We start from the raw sequence: 17,880 nt of genomic DNA, 5'->3' as shown, positions 1-17,880 counted from the left end.
GAAAGTTTTGGGTTTTATATGGGGATGGGTTAAAAAGATGGGAGGACCTTTTCCCCAGTTCTACAGCTCAGAAATGCTAGAGAATTTCCTTATGTGTGCAGGTTGCCTTCTCAGCCAGGGAATCTCAAGTGTCCTTTGGTCTCATTCTGCCATTAATTAGCTGCAGATCATGTGATCTTTCCAAACCTCCATGACCCCATCAGCAAAATGAACTAACATCTCCATCATAGCATGAGGGGCCTTCAAAAAGTTCATAGCAAACACGAATCAAGAGAAAACCATGCAGGGCTTCAAAATATTTTTGTACCACAACAAACATCTTTTAATTCAATTTTCTACAATTTTTCGAAGTATCATATTTTTGGAAGGACTAAATGAAATAATATATATGCAAACAATTAGTGTCATATGAGACACATAATAGACATCTAACTGATAATGTTTTTATTATTGATTTAGTACATTCATTTACTAAATATGTGTTGAGAAACTATATTAGAAAAAATTCTAGGCGCTGGGTTATGTCCATGACATTAAAATTCCTGCCCCCATGGAACGTTCATTCCGGTCAGGATGCTCTTGGTGGTACTCTACACGCCTGACTTGCACACCTTCTCATTCCGCCCTGCTTAGGAAGTTCTTTAAGGGCAGACATCACTGCCAATCTAATTTTGAATCCTTTATAGTACCTGAAGGAAGGCCACCTTGGACAGTCAGTAAGTATTTATTGAGTGGATTCTACTCACAAAGACTAGCAATAAACTTACCCAGAAATTGCTACGTCAAGTGACCACTAAGGACAGAAGCGAGCTGAAGCTTGTATGTTAAAGCTGCCATAGTCTGTTAATGAAAGAGCCCCACATTCTGAGTCTACTTACATTTATTTTCAATGTTGTTTTATGAAGCATTTCTGAACCCACCGCAAAATGAAGGTGAAGTAATAGTAGATATAGATATAGGTGTGACACAGCAGCCTGGGCCACATAAACTATACACAAGAAATGTGCTATGGTGTGAATATGGTCTGTTCCAAGCAAAACTCACATCAAGGCTTAATTCTTCAATGTAATGATACTGAAAGGTGGTGGGGCCTTTAAGAGGTGGGGCCTACTGAGAGGTGATGGGGTCATTTCAGCCCTCGTGTAGGGATTAATGCTGGTTTTGAGAGTCAGGGCTCCTAGCAGGCCTGGTCCTTCTCTGCTTTCTGTTTCCACACTCATCCCTCACATGCACTTTGCAAAGCTCTACACTGTGAGGTTCTAACCGCAAGTTGATGCCAGTGCCACGCATTTGGACCTGCGGAATGAGCTAAATAAGCCTCTTTTCCATACAAAGCTTCCAAGCCTCAGAGATTTTGTTGTAACAACATGCAGACAAGATTCAACTTTAAAGGGAGGTGCCTGGCTACCTTTACCTTAGAAACAAATTTGATCCCAATATACCTGCAAAGCCTGCAAGGAGAAGCTCAATATAAACTCAATACATAATGGTAAAGAACATTTATAAATCATTCTGGGCTGTGGTTAAATTAAGATGGTACATTTAGGAAGTCATGCACCTTGAAGCAATTGAAAATCAAGTTATCTATTCACATGAGGTAGTGTTTAAGATATTTGTGTTGAAAAATGGAACAATACATACAGTATGATAATACAGTCATTGTAGTATTCATAAACTTATATTGTACACAATTCCATCTGGGTGGATACTCTCCAAAATAAGAATGTAGGTTATATATAGTTTTTTATTTGATTATAGATATTTATCCTTTTTACATGTTTAGTTTCTGTAAGATATTTTTCTATAGAACTACACACACAATTTTCATCATTCATGGATTCCACACTGGAGAATTCACCTACTTCCTAAAATGTATTCATGACCCTACAGCCAACATTCATGGAGCTCTACAGTAAACATGTTGATACACACACAGCAACACACATCCCGTGGCGTGCGCGCGGCCAGAGGAAGCTGAACAAGGCGGTGCTTGGCCTTCGAGCTCACACTGTCAGTAAGGCCTCTTTTTCTTGGTCTACATGATGGCATGGTCCTTGCATGTTTCTGATTCTTGTCGAGGATTTTGCTGCTGCAAATGGCTCCCAGTCACAGGGCGGCAGCACTGTCTTGTCGCCCGAAGCACAAGAAGGCTGTGATGATTATGTGTGTTCAATAAGCTTTGTTCAGACACAAGTTACTGCACTGCTGGCTACGAATTTAACGCTAACAAATCAATAATATATATTAAATAAGAGGTCTTTAAATAGAAAGCACATGAAATGAGGCTCCGTATTGATTATTTGACAGGATGTTTGGGGTAGAGGCTTGCAGGAAGCTAACATCTCCCCCAGGAGCAATAGTCAGTATTCACTAATTCAGTTTTCAATGCAACTCAGTAAAACAGAACTCCACAAATAATGAGAATTGCATGTGTGTGTGTGTGTGTGTGGTGTGTGTGGTGTGTGTGTGTGTGTAAAACACATGTATGTAATACAGTCTGTTACACGCTTCATGCAATGATGCTTCATGAGGATCAGCTGTGGGCATTTATGAGCAATCACAATCTTCCGGAGTGTCAGGCTATAAAACAGGGATAATTTATCTGCTCCGTCTACTTGTTCTAACTGTCAAATGAGATCATGTATAAGAGGATTTGTTAGATGTTAGTAAACATCAAGATCAAAAGTTACTAATTGCACAACACAAATTTAGATGAAATCATGAAAAAAACCCTTAAAAATTAAATGATGAATTCTGAAAGCACTTTTTATATCCTAAGGTAGTAAATAATCCAGGAAATGGTTGTAATAAAACAGAGAAAATAACCTTTGTAAGAAGGAAAATCATGTAAATTATATGAAAGCTATACTTATGATCCAATTTGTAAATCTAGGAGCGAAAAATAGAACATTATAACGCTGACACACAGAAATGACTTCAGACATTCCACTGGCTTCCGGGTGTGTATGAAAGGCCGTTCCCCCAATAAATGACACATTTCACTCCCTGATCTTCCAGTCCCTTTTTAAATCCTAGTAACTGCTGATGGATGGGCAGTGGGATGGGAAGAGATTTAAATACCAGTAACTCATCCTCTACTGCTTGGCATTTTACATGCATGAACTTGAGTCATCATTCAACTAAATTAAATCATGTTCTAGTTAGGTATCTCAAAAATTGACAACATGGAGTAGCTATTGATAGCAAAACAATATTTTCCACAGTGGATACTCAGCAAGTACTGTTCAAATTGGTAGTTTTAAATATTCAACGTAAAGTATATATTTATAAATTTCCCAATCCTAACGATTTTCGTGCTCACAAAAATCTCTAAATCAAATACCAAGAATTGATTACTTACACACTGTTAGTGCAGTCACTGTGGAGAATATGGAGATTTCTTAAGAAACTAGAAGTGAGCTTGCCATGAGCCAGCAACCCCACTAGTGACACACCGGAAGACCTGAACACAATATATCAGAGATACCTGCACCACTAGGTTTATAGCAGCACTGTCCACAGGAGCCAAAATGTGGAATCAACCAAGGTATTCATTTACAGGCGAATGGATCAAGAAAATGTGGTAAACACAATGCAACATTTTCCAGCTATAAAAAAAAAAAGAATGAAATCCTTCCATTTGCAGCAAAGTGGGTGCAACTGGAGGACACCATGTTGAATGAAATAAGCTGGATACAGAACAAGTATCACATGCTCTCCCTTGTATGTAGGAGCTAAAATCTGAAAAAAAAAAAAAAGTCTGTGTGTATCAGTATTGCTGCAAATATGGTTTTGGAAAACTTTGTTTTATACTGTGTCCAACTAGTGGTTAAGAATGTTAGACTGGGGCCAGCACTATGTTGCAGCGGGTTAAAGCCCTGGCCTGAAGCATCCCATATGGGCACCAGTTCTAGTCCCAGCTGCTCCACTTCCCATCCAGCTCTCTGCTATGGCCTGGGAAAGCAGTGGAAGATGGCCCAAATCCTTGGGCCCCTGCACCCACGTGGGAGACCTGCAAGGGGCTCCTGGCTCCTGGCTTCGGATCGGCGCAGCTCCAGTCATTGCAGCCATCTGGGGAGTGAACCAACGGATGGAAGACCTCTCTCGGTGTCTCTACCTCTCTTTGTAACTCTTTCAAATAAATAAAATAAATCTTTTAAAAAAAAGTTAGACTATTATAGTTTTAATGATAGGTGATTACTTTAAAATTTATTGTATACAGGTAAAATGGCTATTTTTTCATTCAATTCTTGCTTATTATTGTTTTCTATATACCTACTAAACTAAGTTCTTTTTACTTCTTGTTAAATTTCTTATTTGGTGAATTATTAAGCCTTTTTTATTGTAATCTAAATTTAAAATGTTATCTTGAAAACTAGAAAAAGAAAGGGAGAAGGAAGGAGAGTGGGAGGAAGAGAGGGAGAGTGAGGTAGGGAAAATCAGTAAGTCCTTAGAATTCTGTCCAAGGGGCCAGGCTGTGGTGTGACGAGTAAGCTGCCGGCATTCCACATGGGCGCCGGCTCACGTCCCTGCAGCTCCACTTCAGATCCAGCTTCCTGCTAGTGTGCCTGGGAAAGCAGTGCAAGAGAGCCATGCATCCACGTGTGGGAGACATGGGAGAAGCTCCTGGCCCCTGGCTTCAGCCTGGCCCAGCTCTGGACATTGCAGCCATTTGGCGAGTTAACCAGCAGATCAAAGATCTCTCTCCCTCTCTAAGTAATTCTGCCTTTCAAGAAAAAATAGACAAAACCTTAAAAAAAAAAATTATCTACAAAGCACACTGAATCCATTAAAAACTAATTAAAAATAAAATAAAACTTTTCAAAAACATTTATTTACTTGTTTGACAGGCAGAGACAGAGATACACAGAGATCTCCATTTGCTGGTTCACTCCCTAAATGACCAACAGCTGCAGCTGGGCTTTGAGCAAGAAACCCTATCCAGGTCTCCCACATTGGTAGCAGACACTAGAGTACACCTCCTGCAGTGTGCGTTAGCAGGAAGCCAGAGTTGAAAGTGGGGTCAGGACTGGAACCCAGGCCCGTACATATGGGATGTAGGTGAGCTGAGAAGTACCTTAACTACTGTGCCAAACACCATCCCCAGTACTGTTTTCAGCGACTAAAGTGACTAAGCGTTCTCTGAGCTCAGCCCGCGCAGGTACTGGGAGGGGCTGGTGCTCGTGCTCTGGGGCCCTGTGCGGCTGTCACCGTGGCATTGTGTACTGAGCAAGGAAAACCCTCTTTCCTCACAATGTACGATGTAGCTGGGTACTGACTGAGGCCTGGCCACCAAAACAGTGCTGACAAAGGCTCAGGGTGAGAGAGCCCCAAGGCGACGCTGCACGGCGTCAGAGAAGGCCTTGCTGTGCAGAGTGGACGCACACCCGCTCTGACTGCTGTGGGAGGAGGGCGCGAGCTCTCCCAAGCTAAATAGTTCTTGTGTACAAATCCTGGACGGTATCACTCCACATGCGTTTTCTGAACAAAATAAAATGCCAGTACAACTGACTAGAACATTCATGTTGAAGCTGAGTGGGAGGCAACATTTAACCAAAAACAGGCTGGGCCTAAACTGAGCTTCCTTCTCCTGGGGAGGCATTTGGCAGAGTGATGAAGACTCCGGTTCAGGCACCTGTGCCGCTGCCTGGACGCAGCACCTACCTCCAGCTCCTGAACCAGGGCTTCCAGCCCGTGAGTTCCCTGGGGGCCGGCGGTTCCCTGCCACCCAAGTAAGAGACCTGGATGGAGTTCCTGGCTCCCAGCCCCGATGAGGACATTTGTGGAGTGAACTAACAGATAGCAGCTCGCTCTCTCTGCCCCTCGCCCCTTTCGCCTTTCAAATAAAGACATTAAAAAAGATCTCCTTAAGCAGTTGTTTTCCCTTCCCTTCAAAATTTTTCAAACTTTTGATATCCTCAGGCGCACTACCCAAGAATTGCCACCAGAGGGCACAATTAGCCTGAGAGTCTATTTTTAGAATCACCACAAACTATTATTCACTTGATTTCAATAGAAATGGTCCCTTCCTCTCAACTGAAAGGGAGGTAAATTTCTGTCTCAGGACTTGATGAATTTTGTTATTTTGGCCTAGGTTTTGTCATATCCCTGGTAAACCAATGTAGAAGAAAAAGGGGAAAAAATAAGTAAAAAGGATTTTTTTCCTCTAATGAGTGAATCAGCAATGGTTTCTCTGAAGCATGATTTTTCCACCACTTCGGGAGAACGACGGCAGCTCCCAAGCACAAGCGAGGCTGCTGGACAGAATAATCAGCAAGAAGCTACAGGCTATCGGCTTTTCTTCCTTCTTACACACACCAGGTTACAAACGGGCCTCTGGCTTTGAGAGCACAGAGGAACTGGTTTTACCTCCTCACACGTACTTTAGTTTGGGTATCGAGAATGAAGAGCTTGTCCTCTGCGTCTAGCAGTTTGCAGGCATAGGCTATGTTGACAGCTGTCTCCTGCTTGTCCCCCGTCAGCATCCAGATTTTGATGCCTGCTGTGTGAAGGGCTTCTATGGACTCAGGGACGCCCTCCTGCAGACGGTCTTCGATCCCAGTAGCACCTGCAAAACGACCAAAGTCCAACAGGCTTTGTACAGAACCAGCTGAAGCTCGCCTGGTCTCTAACCCAGTTACCTGACAGGCAGCTCAGTCCTGAACTACACAAACACTCCAGATGCTTCCAGAAACCCAGTGAGGTGTGGAGCCCCACTCCAACATCGTACACAAAGTAACATCTTGGTAGGGAGGCCTCAGAGGTCAATGACTTTATCCATCTTGCATGTCCCTCTCTTTGCTTAGCCTTGTAACCCACAGATTGAAGGGGGTTTCATTCACTGATGTATGTAATCCTGCTCCATGATTTTATAATCCTATGATACTTCCAAGGATACGGCAGTGCCTTTTCATAACCTAAGTCCATAATTTCCTTTTCTGAAACAGAGGCCAGAGATTTTAGAATTTAAAAGTTTTCCAGATTTTAAAGGGATAATGTGGCATACATTCTATATTTTGTAATAGCTGCTAATAAAGCAAATCAATGTTTATATAAAGACTATAAATAAGCTTACATTAAGGAAGGCCTGATTTTGCAGCCAAATGAGTTTTGGCACTAAATCCATGGAGCATTTTCTTTTCATTTGGGAAGTGCAGACGAGGAAATGTGGCCCTATACTGTCACAGAGAATTTACTTATGCGTAGGTGTCATTACCTCAGTTGTTAGATAATCAGGTCCTGGTATTTATCCTTAATACAGGAAAAGAGCTCAGACGTTGGTTGCTTAGCGTGTTAGTACCTATACAGGGGTACCTCACAAAGTTCATGAAAAATGGAAACAGAAGTTTATTTTGGCGCAAAAATATGAAATCCACACATATGAGTTATCTGCAACAAGTTAGGGAAATGTATTATATGAAAAAAATCTATGCATGGATATCAAGATAATTTTGTACCAAAAGTAAAGTTTTTATTCCATTTCCATGAACTTTTTGAAGTCCCCTCATATTAGAATCCAGATCTCCAGACTGTTGGGCAATTGTCCTCAAACTTGATTACCTCTTGGAATTACTTGGGAACTTCCACAAATTCCAGTGCCAGGCCATATACTAGACCCACTGATCCAGGAACCGTGGGGATAGGCTGCAGACGTATTTTTTTTTTGATTGACATAATAGTTGTACCTATTTGTGGGGTAGAGTACAACAGTCCGATGCCTGTAGACAATGTACAATGGTCACATCAGGGTAACTGGCATTTCTACATCCTCATTTATTATTTCTCTCTGCTGGAAATCTTAGACTCTTCTAGATGTTTTGATGCATCATAAATTGTTATAGACGGCAGATACCAGCTTGTGCTAGAACACCAGAACTGATTGCTCCTGTCTGATTTTGTTTTCCTACCTGGTATCTACTCCTCTCCATGCCCCTTCCCTCCAAACCCCCATCTCTATCCCTTCCTAATCTCTGGTGATCTCTATTCTACTCTCTTCTTCTGAGATCTTTTAAAAAAAATTTAAAAAAGATTTTTAAATTTATTTATTTGAGAGGTGGAGAGACAGAGACAAAGGTCTTCCATCTGCTGGTTCACTCCCCAAACAGCCACAATAGCCAGAGCTGGGCCTATCCGAAGCCAGGAGCTTCTTCTGGGTCTCCCACATGGGTTTAGGGACCCAAGCATTTGGGCCATCTGCTGCTGCTTTCCCACGCCATAGCAAAGAGCTGGATCGAAAGAGGAGCAGCTGGGATGCAAACTGGTGCCCACATGAGATGCCAGCGTTGCAGGCAGAGGCTTCGCCCACTATGCCACAGTGCCAGCCTCATTCTGAGATCTTTTCTTAGCTCCCAGAAATAAGTGAGAACAGGTACTTTTTAACTTTCTCTGCAGGCACCAATATTTTTTAAAGCTTTCCAGATGATTCCAACTGCAGCTCAACCTGAGAGAAGAGGTGTCAGGTGGGTGAATTTTGGTTGAATTCAGGAAGTGAGAGAAGAGAAATAAATTTCATTAGTTTATGTGCAGGTGCAAAAATAAGGAAGGACTCTGGGGCCAGGTAGACCTGTGCTTCCTGTTTGGTTAGTTAGTAACCAACTCCCTCAGTTACTAGTATGTGACCTTGAACAAGTCATTGAACTGCACTATGCCCCAAATTTCTCTAAGTAAGATGGAGATTTGTTGTGAAGATTAAAAAAAAAAAAAAGATTTCACATACTGAGTGCATTATTCAATGCCTGGCAAGAAACTTCAGCTTTCTTCTTCTCTTAAGCCTTGGTATTTGACTTTGCACTCTACATTGAGCAGTGGAGTTTTAAATAATCGGAAGAAAGGCCACCATCATCCCATCACAAATGAAGTCTAGTTCACTTCAGTGGAAAACAGAATGGAAAGGGTTGGACTCTGGCTACTGGCTGGACTATACAATGAAAGCAGAACCAAAGGTGTTTCTTAGATCAAAATGGGAAAAAGGAGGCTCTGGTGAGTAAGTAACTCATTTAAAGGAAGCCGGTGTTTTCTCAAGGCCGTATCCCATAAGCTACCTACCAAGTAATGTTAGTTTGTTCTCCAACCTCATGGCTGATTCAGTAAGCAGCTCTTCTCTGTTGTCAATGCTGGTTTCAGCTAAAAAATGATTCCTCAGCCACTCCGCATATTCACTGTCACTCATGACCTAGGGGAGGAGGAAGAAAAGAAAAAAGCTGTGAGCCGGGTCATATGATCTTGCAGGATCCACTAGGACTGATTTTTAGCAAGATCTTAAGCCAGCAACTTGTTTCAGGTACTTCTCCCCATGGGCACAGTCATGCCAGACCCATATCCTCCACCACCTGGCTATGAGCTGTCCACACTCTGTGATCAGACTAGTGCAATGCTAATGACGGACGGTGTCCTTTGCCTCTGCTTCTCCAGGGAATTCCAGGCACCATTCATGCTGAAAGTGGATTTGTCTGTTTAATTAAACCAGGAAAAATGCCATTGGGAGAGAATCCAGGGTGCTTATTTATTTATTTGCATGTCTCATAAACACAACTTTAGGAACATAGTAATTCATCCCACCATACCCACCCTCCCACCCCTCTTCCTCCTCCCTCTCCTATTCCCTGTCCTATATTTTACTAAGATCTATTTTCAATTAACTTTATACACAAGATTAACTCTATTCTAGGTAAAGAGTTGAATACTTTGTGTGAGAAAGAAAAAGGACAAAAAAATAAAACTGTTCCTCAATAGCCCAGACAAGGGCTGTTCAAAGTCATAGCATCTCAAAGTTAATTTCACTTTTTAGCATTCTCTTTTATTTTTTGAGAAACTTAATTAACTTTGAAGAAGAACCTAAGAATGACACATCTTTTGCGAGCACTTAGACGTAACTATAACGTACGAGACATAAGAATATCCTCCACTCAATAAACTAAAACAAAATTAATTCTTTGAGAACAAGTTTTACTACTAACTCTCCTAATACAACTCTTTGAGGACAGAGGTCCTGCATGGGTAGTGTGCACAGTGACTCCTGTTGTTAATTTAATCATTAACACTCTTATGTATGATGTCAGTGACTGCCTGAGGCTCTTGCCATGAGCTGCCTAGGTAGGCTATGGTGTCAAGATGGGTCAGTTGGAGGGACTCTGCAGCTGGCAGCATCTTTAATATATTTTTAGTGTATTTGTAAAAGTAGAAAGAAAGAGGCCATGTAGTGAAGCAAGAAAGTCTTATTCCAAATACTAATCAAGTGGAATTCCTGAAGGAGACCCAATGATAACTCTTCCTTTGTTTTTGCCATGAAGAGAGGATGGTGTGGAGCGGCTGAAGCCATTTCTGTATCTGCTCAGTCTTTCCCACAAGCTACTTTAATTTGGGAGAATCTAACATTTAATATAGCACCTTTTTATCAGGGACAGGATCATTCGTCTAAAAAGGCAGGGTTGGTTTGACCTTGAACCCTAGTCTTCCTACAGCTATTAGTGAGGGAGGCTTTTGGCCCTACCCACAGCTGGTTGATGGAGTTCCTTGGGTCTATAACAGACCCCACTTTCTCTAACAGAGCCCCTAATAACCAGAATTTGGAAAAGAAAAGAGAGATCCTGGTAACAACATCCTTCAAATCATTTCTTGGAGCTCTTTCTTATTCTTTAAATTTTTATTTAGAAAGGATATAATATGTCCCAGTAATATTCTCCACAGAGAATAATCCATGCTGAGATATCTCATAAGCTTACTAGGACTTAGTAAGCTCAAGACTTCGGGAAAAAATACCAAGAACTTATAAGGGGGAAAATTAAAGCTACTCTCTGGCCTCATTCTTTCCAAAGACATAGGGAGCAATATTTTCTATGTTCTGAGGAGGAGGAAGTGGGATCCAGAGGGTTTTGTGTCTAGCCAAACAACTGTTTAAATATAAAGGCACTCACAGATACAAAATGGTCCATAGTGTTTTCAAAATATGCATTTTCTACAAACTTCTTGAAGAGCTGTCATAGGCATGGATTTCAAAAACAAATTGCACCAAACTAATCTTTTAATTCCATTTTCAACCAAGTTTTTGGAGTACCCTCATACACTGAAACATATGAGAACTTAGAGAATATAACTTTTAGGCACCCTTCTTACTATACATTCTGGAACAAAACCCGACATACTAACATGTGGAATGGAGAAGCTGCAAAGAGACTCGGTCCCAAGGCCCTCATCCAATGCCTGGATTAGGGTTCCACACGCACTAGTCTTCAGTAAATGGTGGTTAAATGAGGGAAAGAACAAGACAGACGGGCTGGACCCGGCAGCCTCACCTTCTTGGCTATACACAAGGTGCGCAGTCCTCGTTTGGCGTAGTCATCCAAGTGCTCCTGAGTTTTCTCCCTTATTAGCATCTGTTGCTCTTCTGCAGTCGCCCCATCTGAAATAATGAACAACACCCTGGTGTTCCTACCCATCCGCCCAATTACAGATGCGTTTTCAAATGCAATGGTAGTTTAATCCACAATAATATAAGACTTTTCTAGTTTTGAATCCCAAACATGTACCTATAAAAAAAATAACTCTCTGAATAAATAAATCTTTGCCTTGTTCCTTTCTCACTGGGTAAAGTTCTAAGAATTTAATATCTACACTGCTCCCTGACCATCAATAAAGATAATCACAGACTATATGGATGCTTGCTGTCATTTGTCAAGTCCTTACCCTATGCTAAGCACTTGGCAGATAGCATGTCATTACCGTCTCAAGCATTGATAATGGAGGTCCTATAACACCCACTTTATTAAAGAATCAGGCATGGAATAGTTAGATAACTTTACCAAGATACAACTAATGACAGAGTCCAGATTTGAACTTGGATAGGCATAGCCACAAAGTTATTTGCTTTCCGATAAAATCCTAGCCACCTTCCTCTTAACTCACCAAGTATGACTGATTCCTAATGATCTACTTCTTTGCCTTTATGAAACCATTGAGGGTGACTTTTTAGCCTCTGGGCTCTTCCTGTCACTGGCATCTCAGCTCTGCATGAACCTACCTGGGGACCCCCTTGAGAGCAGTTCCATGATTACAGAATCAGCACCCTTTGTGTACACCACAACTTGGTTGGAAAGTGGGTGCCGCACCACGACAGACATTCTTTTTCTCACGGAGTCGAAGGGCAGGATGTGCAGGAGCTGAAATGTTAACGATCCCAAAGCAGCAAAGTCCACCATGACCTGCTCTGGGGTCCGTGACTGCAAAGTGCATCGGTAAGCCCTGGCCGCGTACACCAAGGCTGCTTCATCTGGGCTCTCTGCCTCATAACACAGGTCGGAAGCCAGGGGCTGTCCAGGCAGGGATTCCACCTTGCCATTGGTGAGGCCTGTGTCACCGTCTTCTTCCTCCATTTCTCTGCCACAAGCTGAGTCACGGGGGCTGTGGGTGCTCTCGCTGACCTGGGAGATTTCTTCTTGAACGGGTGACGCGGTTTTCACCCGACTAAACAGAGACAGTCTGCTCACAAAGGCGTGTGGAACTCCAGAAGACGACTCTTTCCCACTGGCAAGGGATGGTGAACTGGATCTCCGGACGGACAATCTCTGGAAAAGATTTTTAATCTCTTCCAAGGACTTACTGGGCATTCCACTCAGGGAAGAGAGGCGGATCTAGGAGAGAGTTTAGGAAGGTCTCAGCAATCCAGTCAAAAGCAGCTTATGATGACTTTGAAGTCGAACGTGGAAAAAATTAGATATGAAAATAATTATCACTACCTCCAATGGCTAGCAACCTGCTTCAGACTTACAATTTGAAAGCATGAACAAAAATAAAAGCCAAAATGAAAAGAGTGTACAAAGTTGTTAATGACATTGTAAATCCCACAACCACTTAGGAAGAAATTTGACAATGGATAGTAAAGTGCTAATATTGGGCATAATGATAGCATTTTTCTGAAATAAATTATTCTAAATATAGAAAAATCATAATCTTTATTGTGTGTATTCTAACACTAACAACTTAAAAATTATAAGCAAATTAAGTGTTCAATCATAAAAATATATAGAAATATCTGGGATTTAAAAATGAAGTTTATAAAGACCATGGGTCAATAATGGAAAAGCTATGAAAAATATAATAAGAAGTAACAACACACATAGTAAAAAACTACAAGAAATTTAAGGGTTAACAAATTACTTTCTTCCTCTACTTCTCAAATTCTGTCAAAGGTTATTATGTTGACTTTTTTTTTTTTTTTTTTTAACAAAACAGACCGATAAACTAAGTAGCTTAAGGAAGAAAAGTTAACATCACATATGAATTTGAGTTTCTATTTCTATAGAACTTTTTCATATTCATGCCCCAATTTCTTTTAGATCTTAACTTTCATCTGTGATTATCAGTGATTAAACTTGGACCAATCAGTCATATCCTAAAATTTTCTCTTTCATAAATGCCCAGGGAATTAAAAAGCTTTCTCCTAAAAATGTGTAATTTTTTTGACAGTTTGAGGATGTCATACTGGTAACTTTCGAATTTATGAGCAACTCAGAAATGCAAAGAAGAGTGAAACTATCTATATTCGTCATGAATTGTGATTAGCTCCTTGTTCACGGCCTTCCTATCACTACCCCAAAATACCAAGAAGACTTGGCTCTTCTCTGCCCATGGAGGTTTTCTTTCAGGCAATAGAATAACACGTTCTTTAGGCATATGCTAATACTGTTTCTCAGTCAGGAAACAACCTAAGAAGCCTGCTTTAGAAACAGAGAGAATGGTAGGTCGAGGAACTAAAGAATATCTGGCAATTTATTCTCTAGTTACATAATCACGTTTCATGGAGCATCTTTCAAGGCAAACCTCATGAAAATACAGTTGTCTCTATCAAATGCAGCTTAATTGGAAGTAAATTATTTTTATGTTAAATATGACCACCTCTGAAGTTGCCAACAGAAAATGATCTGATGGAAAATTAAAATTTAATTGGATTGTGCTGCAAATTGAATTTTAAGTAGATGTGTGCAGAAGGGGAGATAGTTATACACAAGGAAGCCAGCACAGCAAGCAGTGAATCACCAGCCTCTAAAATAAGTTTTCCTTCTTAATTGGAAATGAACTTTCCATGGCTTCTAAGCGACAAATAGACTTTAAAAATCCATCTTTTGTGGGAACTGCAGAGTCTTAGCATATTATTAGATCTGTTGGATTTTAGGCTGAGTTAAAACTAACTCAGCTTATACTTGGAAAAGATATATTATCATTAAACATGGTAATGAATCCAATATTCTATATTCTTCTTAATGTCACAATATAACGTTGGAGATCTCAGAACTCTCAAAGGAGATTTTCATTTGGTGAGGGAATCAAAGCAAAATGAACTGTTCTTATCAGCTATTCTCTTAAAGGCTAAAAGTATAGTTGCCCTGAGCCACACTTTCAAGGTTCAAATCCTACCTCTCCCACAAATCAGTTTGTGACCTTGAGCAAACTACTTAACTTCATCTATAAAATGCAGAATAGTGGAGTGATAGTACCTGGATCACAGGGTTGCTGCAAGAATTAAACATAGTAATACCAGCAAATCACTTAGGCCATGGTAAATGCAGAACACAGAGTAAGTATTGAATGTATGTTGTATAATTGCTATTGGCTATTATTAATTATTATGATGATGATTATAACAAGACTAGCCAGATATATTTCAGCCCAACTGGAAGGTTACCTTTGTTTGAATTAGAGACCTTACCTTTTGTCGTGGTTGGTTAGGAGCAGAAACCACAACTGTGTTGCAAATAGCCAATGCAATAAAGAAGTCCATGATGTACAAGGTCTCCAGAGGTGGATTGCGGGTGGTCTCATCCAGTGGAGTAAAGAGTTGAGGTGTAATCTGACTAAACTTGTCCAAAAGTCTGGTATCTGGGACCACATCTGTTTCCTGAAGGTCCAGTAAGAAGATGTTATTAAAATCAACATGAAAAGTAATCTTATGGACCAGGGTCTAAATGAAGCATGAGATGGTGACCTTTACTTTTTTAAAGAAAACTTTTATAATAAATATAAATTTCACAAGTACTTTTGGATTATAGTGGCTTTTCCTCCTATAACCTCCCTCCCACCTACAAACTGTCCCATCTCCTACTCCCTCTCCCATCCCATTCTTAAGATTCATTTTTAATTATCTTTATATACAGAAGATCAACTTAGTATTTACTAAGATTTCAACAGACTGCACCTGCACACACAAAGTATACAGTATTGTTTGAGTAGTAGTTTTACCATTAATTCACATAGTACAACATATTAAGGACAGAGACCCTACATGTGGAGTAGGTGCACAGTGATTCCTGTTGTTGATTTAACACAGGTGAACTTTATTTTTCTAAAAAATTTTTTAAAACCCTGAAGATATTAAGTGTCAAGGGGAGTGAAAATGGAAAACAGTATATAAAAATACAAATTCAAAATCTAGAATGGATGTTATTAATGAGGGCTACCTTGATCACTGAACTAAACAAGAGCCAGGAACAATACCTTCCACTAAAATCTAGTTGAACATTTTCTCATTTGAAGTATATGGTGACAGACATATTTATTTCACCTAGAATTCTACACATTGTCATTTCATCCAATAGCAACTGATGAATACCAGCGCCTATTAAAGTGAGGATGCTATTTCAGCACATGATTATAACAAAATCTTTCTGGATCAAGTCACTGTTATTGTAAAAGCCAAATCTCCAAAATAAAAATTCTAAGTCGCTTAACAGATTTAATCAGCATTTCCCAGTACCATTCTGTAAGACATTGGTAAGGATTCTCCCCGATTTCTCATCACCAAATAGGCCCTCCTCTTAAAGATTCTTAGTACAGCTTTCCGCTAAGAAGTTTTGTTGTTGGAAAAAAGAACTCCATACTGTTTAACATAATGCCGCTCGCACTCGTGAGTACTCATTTTAACAAAGGAGTGCTGTGGTAGAAAGCTGATCGTAATCCGGTACCACAGAGGTGAATGCTTTTGAAATTCTTCAGCTGAGGCAGAAGAGGCATTATCTGCTCAGAATCCACATTTTACAAAAGCATCACTGCATTCCAGAGGAGCAGGCAAGTCAGGGGCAGTGAAGAATGAAACAGGGAGATGTGTGATCCCGGACTCAGATCATGGCTTATCCTCAGGCCCAGTATAGATTTAACAAGAAAAGCACGGGATTAAAGTTCAATGTGTGTGGACCGGCACTGTGGTGTAGTGGGTAAAGCCACCACCCATGATGCCAGCATCCCATATGGGTGCCGGTTCGAGTCTCGGCTGCTCCATTTCCCACCCAGCTCTCTGCTACAGCCTGGTAAGGCAGTAGAAGATGGCCCAGATGCTTGGGCCCCCACACCTGCTTGGGAGACCCAGAAGAAGTTCCTGGCTCCTGGCTTCAGATTGGCACAGCTCCAGCCATTGCAGCCATTTGAGAGTGAACCAGAGGATGGAAGACCTCTCTTTCTCTCTCTTGCATATATATTGCATATATATATGTGTATATATATATATACACACACACACACACATATATGAGATATATATATAAAAGACATATATACATATCTTTCTCTGCCTCTGCCTCTCTGTAACTCTGCCTTTCAAATAAATCAATAAATAAATCTTAAAAAAAGTTCAGTGTGTACAGGCTTGAGTTCAGGTCTGAGCACCACTGCACACCAGCTTACTGAACTCTGAGCTGCATTTTGTTTTCTGTACAATATTAAGATGACTTATCTGCCAAGGTTGTTGTTCAAAGTAGATGAGAGAAAAGACTGAGATGAGACCAGCACAACAGGAACCCAAGTAATTTAAGGTTCTTTTTCTTTCTTTTCTTCTCAAATGACACACCTAAGAGTTCACGCAGCTTAGGAGGCTCATAAGAGGTTAAAAAGTTCTGTATTCGGGGCCAGCTCTGTGGCTTAGTAGGTTAGGCCTCTGCCTGCAGTGCTGGCATCCTACATGGGCACCAGTTCGGGTCCTGTCTGCTCCATTTCTGATCCAGCTCCCTGCTAATGTGCCTGGGAAAGCAGCAGAGGATGTCCTAGGGCCATGGGCCTCTGCACCCACGTAGGAGACCTGGAAGAAGCTCCTGGCTCTGGTTTGGCCCAGCTCCAGCCATTGGAACCATTTAGTGAGTGAACCAGCAGATGGAAGACCTTTCTATCTCTCCCTTTCAAATAAATAAGTCTTAAAAAAAATGGTGTGAGTTTTCTTTTGCCACAAATCATTCTTAAATTTCTGTCCAAATAGATGAATCTCCACTGTCCTGATGGTTGCTTTAGCAGAGGTTTGAATGCTGTTTCATTTTGACAGCATTCAGAGACGCCCATTTCTGTGGGCTGTGAGTGAGCTGGCTTCTTTCCTCTCGAATCTCCTGCTTTCGGTGACACCGAGGTTACACCTGGGCTGACTCTCAGTCGCTCAGAGGGCAGCTCCAGCCTCAAGGACTTCCTGGCCAAAAAGCCAGCAACAGAGAGAGGTAAAGATGGAAAAAATTTTTTACTCACTGAATGTTTAGTCAATCAAAGGATGCCTGGAAACTGTTGTGTGGTAGGAGGGCAATTCCAAAAGCTCATGGAAAGTGGAATTAAGGGAAGCTTTTTTTTTTCTGCAAATAAATTTTGAAATCTATGCATAGGTTTTTCCACAATATGCATTTTCATGAAGTTTTTTTAATATCCCTTGTATTTTCATTACAGCCTATAATTACACTGTCAAGTACTGCTGTGGGCATTATTTCCAAGGCATCCTCCTCAGAATGTTAACAAGTAATAAGCAAAACACAAAGAGCTCCATACTGACGTAAGCTTAATCATTGTTTAAGTTAAACAAGCTTTTTGGTTGACTCTCGGAATATTTAACAGGCATCAGGAATCTCCAAGAAGACGCTAGTATAT

At 40.8% G+C, this 17,880-nt stretch overlaps 1 protein-coding gene across 2 annotated transcripts in view; it reads right to left on the bottom strand.

The window, feature by feature from the left end:
- Positions 1-17,880, bottom strand: part of ATP10D (ATPase phospholipid transporting 10D (putative)) — an 86,022-nt gene that overhangs the window by 27,696 nt on the left and 40,446 nt on the right. For both annotated transcript variants that reach the window (XM_070068192.1, XM_070068191.1), the window contains 5 exons: positions 14,702-14,890; positions 12,017-12,626; positions 11,292-11,398; positions 9,046-9,172; positions 6,384-6,568 (listed from right to left, as the gene is read on the bottom strand). In XM_070068192.1, coding sequence (XP_069924293.1) covers positions 6,384-6,568; positions 9,046-9,172; positions 11,292-11,398; positions 12,017-12,626; positions 14,702-14,890 — 1,218 coding nt within the window. The remainder of the gene's footprint in view (positions 1-6,383; positions 6,569-9,045; positions 9,173-11,291; positions 11,399-12,016; positions 12,627-14,701; positions 14,891-17,880) is intronic.

The sequence above is a fragment of the Oryctolagus cuniculus genome, chromosome 2, assembly GCF_964237555.1.
Source record: "Oryctolagus cuniculus chromosome 2, mOryCun1.1, whole genome shotgun sequence".
Taxonomy (NCBI): Eukaryota; Metazoa; Chordata; class Mammalia; order Lagomorpha; family Leporidae; genus Oryctolagus; species Oryctolagus cuniculus.
Note: the sequence above shows the minus strand (reverse complement) of the source record. Positions and strands in the feature narration are given on the sequence as shown.